The following is a 13,497-nucleotide window of genomic DNA, read 5'->3' on the forward strand; positions in this document are numbered from 1 at the left end:
GAAAAAATCACAGAGTTGAAAGATAAATTTCGTGTTCATGTACGATAGATATATTTTTCCAGAATTTAATAAATTAGCCCTTAATTAAGGTTGCATATAACACACGAGTTCATATCATACGCGAATAAATAAGTCTTGTGAACATTGATCAATCGGAAGGGGTGCTAATAGGGATTGTTCACTAGCCAATATATTCGCAAATATCGCCGTGGGTGCTTATTAGAGCGGGGCGCTTATTACGTCAAATACGGTATTGCCTTTTTAAGAAAGTGTACCAGTATCTTCCCTTCAGTCAGATGTGCCAATTGTCAGACAGGTTAAACAACAAAAGGTGTCTTGGATTGCACAGATAATTTCCCAATTGTTATCCAAACAAGGTAAAATTGATTGTTAGAAAGCATGTTGAAAATTGCAAAATATGAAATATTCTAAAGGCTTGTCTCTAGGTCAGGTGACATGTACAACTTGTACTGTTTTATTTGTGTGTATATTTATCAATAATGGAACGGTATCCTGTTACCATGGTTACTTAGAATCCTCTATCCCTGAATGGGGACTTTGTGTCACATGGTGCTATATTACATGTGTTGTAATGTTATTTCACCTTGGTAACTATTTACATGCAAGGTGCAAAGGAAGGTGTCTCATTGCTACATATTTATGGTACTAATATGGTATGGAATTATTACATTTATACAGAGTTGGGGGCTGGTAAAAAACGTTGGTGGAGGCAGTGGGAAGAAAATGTTTTTAGGCTTCGATATATTCAGAGAATTTTCTCTTTTATCATGTTCATGGCTATGGAATTCATTTGATGTCTCTGTAAATGTCGGGTACTTTAAATTTCTTTTGAAGAGCTTTGTATAATCTTCAGTGAAAGTATCATTTTTACATACATAATTTATATAATATTTTAGATCTTGTGAAAGTGGATTTTAATATGCAGGGGCCAATTATGAAGTTACTCTTTTCTAATGAAATTCTTTCTTGCACTTTGTAAGGTGAAGTCATAGGAAAATTGAATTAACTAATATGTTGACGGTAAGAATCTTGAGTGACTAGAGGGTTTTTTAAGCTTTTATCTGGGACAGGTTTTCTGAACTTATGATGAACATGGAATATACTTGTAGGGGAATCTGGTCAAATCCTACAGTAGCAATGATTTCTCACTTTGATGTTGCTGAGATGTATGCATGTAGTGTGACAAGGTTGTGTCATTTGCGGGAGTTTAATTCTGCGGAACTTTGTTCACAAAAATGTCATTAATCAGCGATATGTTGCCAGGTAGAATAATACTGCATTTAATAAAAAAACAATATGACATATGTCTTTGACTTTTGTTGTTGAGTATTGTGTGACCCTATTATTACAAAGAATAATAATGTAGCTTTCACATGCATGGTTTGATTAATATTAGAATCTTTGACTTCGATTTGATACCTCTCTCCATTAAGACCTAAGGTCAGGTGAACTTTCTAATCAGCCAATGAATGTGGCTGTGGATCATTGGTACCAGCGAGTGAAGCATCCGATTTTTGTATTTAGATAACGAAGTTAAAAGGCCAGTGGGATTTTCTAAATGGAGAATAATAATGCCTGAGGTATGTTTTGTATAGTTTACAAGATCATTACAGTAACAGTTTTCAATTAACATTCCAGTTCTTTTATCTGTGATTCAAATTCTCATTAAAATATATTGGCAAAAAAAGTCTGTAAAGTGCTGAATAGCCTTCCAAAATCTTATATCTGATTGTTTACAAAACTCAATCATCCTTTACTTTGATTTGGTGGTCAAACTTCCCGCAAGAACGCCGGAATGGACCTCACACATTGTAGGAATAGAACCTGGGACTTTCATGTGATGAGCAAACGATTTAACATCTTGACTATCCCAAAGTTCTTTGTGGAGAAGAGAAACAGAAAGCAAGGAAGTAACAACATGAGACATCGTCAGTGTTATCTCTTTAATCGAGAGAAAGTGACGATTGTATGATACACATGTGCTGACATGAGTTCATGACAGAACTCACTCAAGGTTCTCTTTACCAAATACAAAATAGTTTCTCCACTCTTCATTCACTCAAGATATCGTAATCACTTCAGATTCCCTGGCATCCCAGTAGTCTAGTCTTAAACAACTGCATGTATTAAATATTGACAGGATTTGTGTGTATGTACAAAGCCAAACAGTGTCTGATAGACATATTCCTACTTAAACATAAGCACTTATAGTAATGTATTAAAGCTATGTTTGAAAAATTATCCTTCAAGTTATACTAGCTTTTCCTCATTTCAAATAGTGCCCCTTGGAATACATCTGCAAAAAATGAGTCCTTGGGTACTTGTTACAACATGGGGTTTAGACTGGCTGGGAATCTGAAGGTAAAGAAATATCAACTGTACAAAACACAAGTGGTTAATGTCAGTCAATGAAGAAAAGGGATCAGGAAAATTTTAATTGATTCACAAATTCAACGCAGCTCCTCACTCTTGCCAGTAAAGTGTTCTACAATAGGATCCCCTTGTGTGATTAACAATGTAGGGATTTCAAGTACATATCTGGTAGAGGATCCTTTCTTGTGTACAAGTACTGCACTATCCAACGTAAGCAAACTGATGATGAAGATGGTTTTCACTTTTAAAAATCACATATAATATACTTGTAATCCAGGATAGAGAATCTCTTTCTGTGACAAGAAACAATTCTCTGTACAGAACAACACATGGTGTGTCTTAACCAGACAGACATTGTCCACCAACAGACCAAAGACCCACCAAAATGTTCATGTCTTTTATTGACCTGCAGCACATTCCCTCCTGTCTCTAGCCCTAATCGCCAGGAGTCCACACAACTGGATATCCCTGCCACATTTCGACGCCTCAGTGCATAAAACCAAAAGGAAAAGCACTCAATTTTAAATCAGCCACCTTAAGCATACAAATAAAAACAATTAGCAAGTGATTTGGGTAATTCTCAAGTTTCTTCAAAAAGGTTTTGCACCAGTATTGTTGGAAATATTTGTTAAGTCAACACTTTGAATTGGCTCAATTAGTGAGTGTTGGGTTCAACAATGCTTTGAACAGTAATCCAGTTACATGATGGCATCGTGTCAGCTTTATGTGGGAAGAAAGCCCAAAGTCATGCATGTCTCAGACGTTTACTACTAAAACCCATGACAGGTATGCTTGACAATCCCAGAAACGTAACTGGGGAGAACCGGGACTCGAACCCCACAATCATGAGCCAAATGAAAACTTTGTGTGGTTGCTTCTTCTAAAAATCTTGCCAGCTAAGGGACACAACTCTACATGAAAACTGCCACCCATCTGAAGAATGAGTGAGTTGTGTTTATTGCCACTTTTAACAGTATTCCAGTTTTATCACGTGTCAGCCATGTGGGAGGAAGGCCCGAAGTGATGCAGATCTTACATCTTTACCACTTTGGTGAAACTCACAAGCAAGGTTATGGTGCAGAAACATTCGGGGGGGAAACCGGCCCGTCAGAAGAAAAAAACAAAAGCAGATATAATGCAAAGGAATAGATGACTAGCAACTCTCATTATGTAATGGTAAAGTTGATACGCCATACCTTTATTTCATAAAACTGACATGTTTTCGAATACGATGTGTGAGAGAACGCTTTATGATGACTGTTTTTTCTGGAACTAAACATGGCTGAAGTCAGACACACGCCTCCTACTCTCCACACCAGACTACTCACTCCAACACAATGCAACGTAACAACATGTAAAGTTAAATACGCAAAGGAACAAACAACAAAAAGCACTTAAACTGCATTCTGACAACCTCTGCATATGTATATAAAACAGTTGAAAAAACACAAACTTGATGCTTATACAGATTTAGGTGTATTTTTGGCAGGCCGTTCTCGAGATGGTAGATTCTATGTGAAAATCCACCACTCTCCTGTTCGATGATTATTCTTCCTGATCCAAGATGAAGAAATACTGTCAGCCTCCACGTTCTCATCAAATCACGACTCTGCGGTCATACGGACAAAACATGACTACATTCAACTCAGAATATAACAGCTGTTTACCAACACAGTTGGTAAACCCAAACTTTAGCATTCATGTGAACAGCTTTCACTACAACATTAAGGGGTGATTGAAGAACATCTGTGGAAATATCCCTGTTGGCAACCCTGATGTAATTCAACAAACCCATCCTACAACAGTCTTTGTCATAGCCTATCACTCCTATCTCCCCAGCCGTTGATTTACTGCTCAAACAGCACATCTGTACCAATTCCCATTAAGCAATATCAGTCAAAGTTGCTGCAACTGGAATCTGTGGTTTTTGTGTTTTGTTTTGACATCGAGTAAATCGATAATAACATACATCCTGTCTTCTCATCAGTTCAGTGTATACATAAGAAATGCTTCATTCCGCCAGGTTCTGTCTACTGACAAGACTAGATCAAACGTCCAAATATCTATACAATTTTCAATAACATTATACAACCAACCAATTAAAAAAATAAAGGATTACTTGTGTCAAAACGTGCAAACAGACAGTGCTATTACAAATAATATAATGACACAATTGCAGAGAACCAAGACATAATTTGTTTCTTTACGCTATTCACTTTCGATGTAATGTAATCTAGATGCATTGTTACAACTGAGAGAGATGAACCTGTTTGCCTAAATTCTTAGGTCCAAATTAACTATAGACAGCATAGACAGTCCTCATGTGGTGCTTGCATGTATATTAAAATGATCTATCATCTGTATATGCTAGAATATACACACATTACACACCCTTTACATTGAATCAAAAGGCCAGCACACACAGAAGCAGCACATTTTTTTTCAAAACCCACATTCAGGCAGCGCGTCAGTGCAGCAGTTCAGGAAAAATATTTAACAGACTTCAGTGAGTGTGTGAGTTGGGATTAACGCTGCTATTAGCAACATTCCAGCTATATCATGGTGGGAGCATACAGTCAGAAATGGGGTTTCTTAACATTGTACCCATATGGGAATCGAACGGGCCTATTGTGTGGCGAGCAAACGTTTTAACCACTAGGTTACCTCCCCTGTGTATGTCTAATGAAGGCCAGTTGTATATTACAGAAGAACACTGTAAGATTTGCCATAATAGGTGGATAGAGAAATGTGAGAAGAAAGCGTATATTATCAGAGAAGACAAGTGAAAAAAAGTAAAACTAAGATACTGGCTCCATGATATTATAATTTTACCTTGAGCTTCAAGGAATCAAGCAGCAAGTATCACTTTTGAGTGATTGAAAACCTACATGCTGCATTGATTTGCAATGCAAATGAAAGAACACTGACACAATTGTTTATGCTGACATGCTGCTTCAGTTTGGAGTGGCCTTTTGACATCAAAACACAACTGAAAGCCTACAGCTCGAACAAAGTCGTAAGCTCAATCACAACAGATACTGATGTACACAACAGCCTATTATGTCCATATAAGGTCTCAGAGGAACCAAGACAGACACTGTTACAGAATTATGTCAGATATGTACAAATATGCATCCAATAACAAATTAACTGCAGGATCATGATATAAAGAGGAAAACGTGATAGCTTGCATTTTTTCGTTAATCAAAAATATTCGGAAAGTATTTGATTTGCATGTAAAAATCAGCATTGGACAATTCATCTTTGATATATTATTTACAAGTGGTACGATAGGAAAGAACCTTGCTGTGAAACCGACTGTGAAGATGCAAAAACCGTTACTGGATGACGATATCTTGAAAAGAGTTTAGAAATTTAAGGTTTCTACTAAGCTGCTAATTCAGCTGGTTTGTGGCCAGCTCATGCTTAACTCCATCTCATTGAAATCAGATCTTTTATCTGACAAACCCTCCAAAAGATGTTGCTTCAGGTGAACTTTTAGGGCTTCGAATTGTCAGTATGAGTGAGTAAAGTATTTACAAAAGCATATCTGATATCTGTATCTCATAAACAAAGTTAAACGAACAGTTCTGAATGTAAATAATAAAAGTCATGCTGTTACACTGTGGATATTTAATACACACTGTTGTTTCTGAGTACCAAGACATCTACATCCAAAAGGGAGCACCAACAAAAGGATTATTTGTGTCCTTGTGTGGGTTTTCTTTTGTTAAAATAAACAATTCTGAATTGAGGTTAAAATCAGTTTAGATAGCTGACATACGATTGGCTCAAGGACCCATTTAGATTGGACGTCAAAAGTCTCAAAGGGTTCAACAGAAGCGACCTTCTATGGAGGATTTGTGAAGCAGACAGGTATCATATGAGAGTAAAGGACCTGATTTTGATGAGATTGATACTTAGCTCTGTAAAAGGTTGGTCGAGATGTGAGGTTCACACCACAGCACAGGCACACTAGCAAAGTCACTCTGTCACTCATCTTGCACACCTCATTAACCAACTTGGTCAATAAATTAGAATATTTTCATGTAACAACTAACAATGGAATACCATGACAAGACTAAAGAATGATGTTGCAGTCCTGCATTGCACGTATTTAACAGTGGGCAGGAAAACATACAGATGTGATCATTTGTTTAATTCCTCAAAAAGAACAAAATACTGTGATACAAGAAACTTAATAATAAGTTAAATAATGCCATGCTGAAGAGATCTTCTATTAAACAATACCGGAACATGCTTTTAAATACCATGCATTCTCTTCCCAAATATTTTTGTAGCGATTGACTGAAAAAGAAATCCAAATCTTCATCCTCCTGCCTTCTGTTAACTCAGCCCATCCACTGTAACCATGGTTATGGCTACCATGACAACAAGCTAGATCCATGGTTCCATTTTTCATGGTTACAACACAATGCTGTCATCCAGGCAGATGGTGCCAAGCTTGCTTTGATACCAATCCTATATGCACACTGTAAAAACTTCAAATTACACCCAGCGCTTCAAGCCCCCAGAACGCCCTCAGCATAAACCTTAACTTTGATCAAATTTTGAAAGCATCATACAAAGGGAACCATTTCAAAGTTGCAAAATAATATCAAATAACAGGTCTTCAAATGTGTATCTTCCTGGTGTCTTGTCTCTGTCTATCATCTGTGGTCATCTTCATCAAGCATGTATATCACACATTAATTTTGTCATGTTATGTTAGTGTTCATAAACGGAATGGATGAATTTGATTGTTTTTCTCAGGATAACTTGGTGTACATCGCCTTGATCTGGGAGTCAAAGTACCGCTTCAGCTCCTGCCTCTTGGCTTTGAATGTGGGCGTGAGCAAACCGTTCTCTACTGAAAACATCTCGGGATACACATAGATGTCCTTCACCTGAAACAATAGAACACGTACACAATCATTTGGAATATTTTATTAAAATGAAATCACATTTTTTTTTTAAAAAACATTCTCCCAGAAATTGCTTGGAAAAAATAATTAAAAAAGCAAATTGTTGAAGAAAAAAAATGAAAGAAAATGTGTGCCACAAATAATACATTGTTGAAAGATGTTTTTTATGGAAGAATATTTAGGCTCGTAGTTTCAATTAACAAAATATCTGGTTCTGCAGCTGCAGCTGAAAACATATCTAGTCTCCAAATACAATCCCTGGCCCCTCCCTGGCTCTTGTTTGGGTCAAATGCATAAGATGTAATCAGTTAAGCCTGCCCTGCCAACACAGCACTGACCTGTTCCAGTGAGGAGAGCCCTGCCTTCTTCCCCACCTCCAGCAGATCTGCCAGAATCACCTTCTTCACCTCCTGGACACAGAACACTTGGAACATCAGAACCACATCACAGAACAACAGCAGCAATATCTCACAGAACACACAAGGAATAGCAGCAATATCTCACAGAAAACACACACCAAACAGCAGCAATATCTCACAGAGCACACACGGAACAGCAGCAATATCTCACAGAACACACACGGAACAGCAGCAAAATCTCACAGAACACACACATGCAACAGCAGCAATATCTCACAGAACACACACAACAGCAGCAATATCTCACAGAACACACAGAACAACAGCAGCAATATCTCACAGAGCACACACATGCAACAGCAGCAATATCTCACAGAACACACATGCAACAGCAGCAATATCTCACAGAACACACACGAAACAGCAGCAATATCTCACAGAACACACACGGAACAGCAGCAATATCTCACAGAACACACACGGAACAGCAGTAATATCTCACAGAAAACATACACCACAGCAGCAATATCTCACATAATACACACACAACAGCAGCAATATCTCACAGAACACATGCAACAGCAGCAATATCTCACAGAACACACACATGCAACAGCAGCAATATTTCACAGAACACACACACACAACAGCAGCAATATCTCACAGAACACACACACACAACAGCAGCAATATCTCACAGAGCACACACAGAACAGCAGCAATATCTCACAGAACACACAGAACAACAGCAGCAATATCTCACAGAACACAGAACATCAGCAATATCTCATAACAATATTAATACAAATAAATACAAATATAGCATAAAGCCAGCATCAGTAGGTAATCGCTCACATCAGTTACAGCATATCCATGTGACTACTACACATAACTAGTCTCTCCACTGGCAGTATCCAGTACAATATATATCATACAGCTTGTCTCCCACTGGCAGTATCCAGTACAATATATATCATACAGCTTGTCTCCCACTGGCAGTATCCAGTACAATATATATCATACAGCTTGTCTCCCACTGGCAGTATCCAGTACAATATATATCATACAGCTTGTCTCTCCACCGGCAGTATCCAGTACAATATATATCATACAGCTTGTCTCCCACTGGCAGTATCCAGTACAATATATATCATACAGCTAGTCTCCCACTGGCAGTATCCAGTACAATATATATCATACAGCTTGTCTCCCACTGGCAGTATCCAGTACAATATATATCATACAGCTTATCTCCCACCGGCAGTATCCAGTACAATATATATCATACAGCTAGTCTCTCCACCGGCAGTATCCAGTACAATATATATCATACAGCTTGTCTCCCACTGGCAGTATCCAGTACAATATATATCATACAGCTTGTCTCCCACTGGCAGTATCCAGTACAATATATATCATACAGCTTATCTCCCACCGGCAGTATCCAGTACAATATATATCATACAGCTAGTCTCTCCACCGGCAGTATCCAGTACAATATATATCATACAGCTTATCTCCCACCGGCAGTATCCAGTACAATATATATCATACAGCTAGTCTCTCCACCGGCAGTATCCAGTACAATATATATCATACAGCTAGTCTCCCACTGGCAGTATCCAGTACAATATATATCATACATCTTGTCTCCCACTGGCAGTATCCAGTACAATATATATCATACAGCTAGTCTCCCACTGGCAGTATCCAGTACAATATATATCATACAGCTTGTCTCCCACTGGCAGTATCCAGTACAATATATATCATACAGCTTGTCTCCCACTGGCAGTATCCAGTACAATATATATCATACAACTTGTCTCCCACTGGCAGTATCCAGTACCAATATATATCATACAGCTTGTCTCTCCACCGGCAGTATCCAGTACAATATATATCATACAGCTTGTCTCTCCACCGGCAGTATCCAGTACAATATATATCATACAGCTTGTCTCCCACTGGCAGTATCCAATACTTACAGCATTCCTGGCCAGGTCTTCAATAGACTGTCTGAGTTTCAGTTTGTCTGCTGCATACTTGGGCAGCATGTCTGGGTCAGGCACAACCACACCCACAAGACACGACTGGAATCATAATCAGTTGTGTAGGTCAATACTATTACTAATAAATAGATGTTTGGAGGAAATAGTCAATAGCATATTCATTAAAATATGTTTGTTTTCTAGCATGATATATAAATAATGTGCATAGTTATACAATCTCTCTCATGTCGGAATATTTGCAAGGCGTATTTACTTGATTTTTTTTCTTCCAAATATTAAATTTGGCTATGGTGCTGACAACCTACAAAAATAATCAGGTTGAGTCTGGGATTCAAACCCACGTTTATAGGTTTCTGGCAAGCCTAAGGGATGCAACTCTACAGAGGGAATTATAGCATCGCTGTAGACAAATGGGCTACCTGTGTCTCTCCAGTAAGTTGAAGACACATCTAGACTGGAGTAAATACCCACCTGTAAACTGTCTCCATGGATGAAGACTTGTGCAACTAACGAACAGCGAATGTAAACATTTTCAATCTTTTCTGGAGCAATGTATTCTCCCTGAAACAGATGCACAAGGCACAAAGATGTAGTCTCACTCACACATCTACAGCAAATAATAACATACATGTAGTATGATAGGACAGAGAGCGGTGAAAACATGTGCATTCATGATAGAAGTGAGTTGAGTTGAGTTGAGTTGACTTGAGTTGAGAAATGTCAACACAACAGAGAAGCTTCAGCTAAAATTTGTGAAGACATCATATCATACGGCAGTCAAAAAGGCCCAAATGCAAATGTGTTAATATCTTTCTATCCTTTTGAGTAAAATAAAACAACTACTTGAAACATAAACCGCTAGTGATTGTTACCATTTCCATGTTTACAACAGTTGGATTCAATAACAGAATACAACCTACCTGAGCTAGTTTGAAAATGTGCTTCTTTCTGTCAATGATTTTCAGTGCTCCGTTCTGAAAAAGATATAAAACAGTGTCACCATGATCTGTCTTCTCATGTTCTTGTTTTGAAAGTGAATCACTATCATAGCAAGACATATTTGGCAAAATATTCAACTCTGTTTTTGTCTTAAGACGTACCCTGCAATATTCAAGCAAAATGACAACAGCCTGTAATTAATCAATCCCTTGATTGATATTATGAGACCAAGTCCCACACTATCAGGGTACGATGACACACTGATCTACTCACAGACAGTCACTCCCCAATGTCCCCTGTGTGTTGGACATGTCATCGCCTAGCTCCCAAAACGGATCTATCACAGATGCCTCTCCCCAATGTCCCCTGTGTGTTGGACATATCCTCTCCTAGCCCCACACACTGATCTACTAACAGGCAGCCTCTCCCCAATGTCCTCTGTGTTGGACATGTCCTCTCCTAGCCCCACACACTGATCTACTCAAAGATGCCACTCCCCAATGTCCCCTGTGTGTTGGACATATCCTCTCCTAGCCCCACACACTGATCTACTAACAGGCAGCCTCTCCCCAATGTCCTCTGTGTTGGACATGTCCTCTCCTAGCCCAACACTCTGATCTACTCACAGATGCCTCTCCCCAATGTCCCCTGTGTGTTGGACATGTCCTCTGTGTGTTGGACATGTCCTCTCCTAGCCCCACACACTGATCTACTCACAGGCAGCCTCTCCCCAATGTCCTCTGTGTTGGACATGTCCTCTCCTAGCCCCCAAAACGGATCTACTTACAGACAGCCTCTCCCCAATGTCCTCTGTGTTGGACATGTCCTCTCCTAGCCCCACACACTGATCTACTCACAGGCAGCCACTCCCCAATGTCCCCTGTGTGTTGGACATGTCCTCTCCTAGCCCCACACACTGATCTACTCACAGATGCCTCTCCCCAATGTCCCCTGTGTGTTGGACATGTCCTCTCCTAGCCCCACACACTGATCTACTCACAGATGCCTCTCCCCAATGTCCCCTGTGTGTTGGACATGTCCTCTCCTACCCCCACACACTGATCTACTCACAGACAGCCTCTCCCCAATGTTCTCTGTGTTGGACATGTCCTCTCCTAGCCCCACACACTGATCTACTCACAGACAGCCACTCCCCAATGTTCTCTGTGTTGGACATGTCCTCTCCTAGCCCACCACACTGATCTACTCACAGACAGCCACTCCCCAATGTCCTCTGTGTTGGACATGTCCTCTCCTAGCCCCACACACTGATCTACTCACAGATGCCTCTCCCCAATGTCCTCTGTGTTGGACATGTCCTCTCCTAGCCCCACACACTGATCTACTCACAGACAGCCTCTCCCCAATTTCCTCTGTGTTGGACATGTCCTCTCCTAGCCCCATACACTGATCTACTCACAGACAGCCACTCCCCAATGTCCTCTGTGTTGGACATGTCCTCTCCTAGCCCCACACACTGATCTACTTACAGACAGCCACTCCCCAATGTCCCCTGTGTGTTGGACATGTCCTCTCCTAGCCCCACACACTGATCTACTTACAGATGCCTCTCCTCAATGTCCTCTGTGTTGGACATGTCCTCTCCTAGCCCCACACACTGATCTACTCACAGACAGCCACTCCCCAATGTCCTCTGTGTTGGACATGTCCTCTCCTAGCCCCACACACTGATCTACTCACAGATGCCTCTCCTCAATGTCCTCTGTGTTGGACATGTCCTCTCCTAGCCCCACACACTGATCTACTCACAGACAGCCACTCCCCAATGTCCCCTGTGTGTTGGACATGTCCTCTCCTAGCCCCACACACTGATCTACTCACAGACAGCCACTCCCCAATGTCCTCTGTTTTGGACATGTCCTCTCCTAGCCCCACACACTGATCTACTTACAGATGCCTCTCCTCAATGTCCTCTGTGTTGGACATGTCCTCTCCTAGCCCCACACACTGATCTACTCACAGACAGCCACTCCCCAATGTCCTCTGTGTTGGACATGTCCTCTCCTAGCCCCACACACTGATCTACTCACAGACAGCCACTCCCCAATGTCCTCTGTGTTGGACATGTCCTCTCCTAGCCCCACACACTGATCTACTCACGGGCAGCCACTCTCCAATGTCCCCTGTGTGTTGGACATGTCCTCTCCTAGCCCCACACACTGATCTACTCACAGACAGCCACTCCCCAATGTCCTCTGTGTTGGACATGTCCTCTCCTAGCCCCACACACTTATCTACTTACAGATGCCTCTCCCCAATGTCCTCTGTGTTGGACATGTCCTCTCCTAGCCCCACATACTGATCTACTCACAGACAGCCACTCCCCAATGTCCCCTGTGTGTTGGACATGTCCTCTCCTAGCCCCACACACTGATCTACTCACCGACAGCCACTCCCCAATGTCCCTGGTGTTGGACATGTCCTCTCCTAGCCCCACACACTGATCTACTCACAGACAGCCACTCCCCAATGTCCCCTGTGTTGGACATGTCCTCTCCTAGCCCCACACACACTGATCTACTCACAGACAGCCACTCCCCAATGTCCCCTGTGTTGGACATGTCCTCTCCTAGCCCCACACACTGATCTACTCACAGACAGCCACTCCCCAATGTCCCCTGTGTTGGACATGTCCTCTCCTATCCCCACACACAGATGTACTCACAGGCAGCCACTCTCCAATGTCCCCTGTGTGTTGGACATGTCTTTTTGGACATGTCCTCTCCTATCCCCACACACGGATCTACTCACGAGCAGCCACTCTCCAATGTCCCCTGTGTGTTGGACATGTCTTTTTGGACATGTCCTCTCCTATCCCCACACACGGATCTACTCACGGGCAGCCAC

At 41.0% G+C, this 13,497-nt stretch overlaps 1 protein-coding gene across 3 annotated transcripts in view; it reads right to left on the reverse strand.

Moving 5' to 3' along the window:
- Window positions 1–1,950: 1,950 nt before the first annotated feature.
- Window positions 1,951–13,497, reverse strand: part of LOC124151755 (long-chain-fatty-acid--CoA ligase 5-like) — a 59,135-nt gene continuing 47,588 nt past the window's right edge. For all 3 annotated transcript variants that reach the window (XM_048392177.1, XM_048392176.1, XM_048392178.1), the window contains 5 exons: window positions 10,611–10,664; window positions 10,162–10,251; window positions 9,667–9,771; window positions 7,658–7,729; window positions 1,951–7,301 (listed from right to left, as the gene is read on the reverse strand). In XM_048392177.1, coding sequence (XP_048248134.1) covers window positions 7,164–7,301; window positions 7,658–7,729; window positions 9,667–9,771; window positions 10,162–10,251; window positions 10,611–10,664 — 459 coding nt within the window. In that variant the 3' untranslated portion in view covers window positions 1,951–7,163. The remainder of the gene's footprint in view (window positions 7,302–7,657; window positions 7,730–9,666; window positions 9,772–10,161; window positions 10,252–10,610; window positions 10,665–13,497) is intronic.

The sequence above is a fragment of the Haliotis rufescens genome, unplaced genomic scaffold (genome assembly GCF_023055435.1).
Source record: "Haliotis rufescens isolate VD_foot unplaced genomic scaffold, xgHalRufe1.0.p SCAF_11, whole genome shotgun sequence".
NCBI classification, from domain to species: Eukaryota; Metazoa; Mollusca; class Gastropoda; order Lepetellida; family Haliotidae; genus Haliotis; species Haliotis rufescens.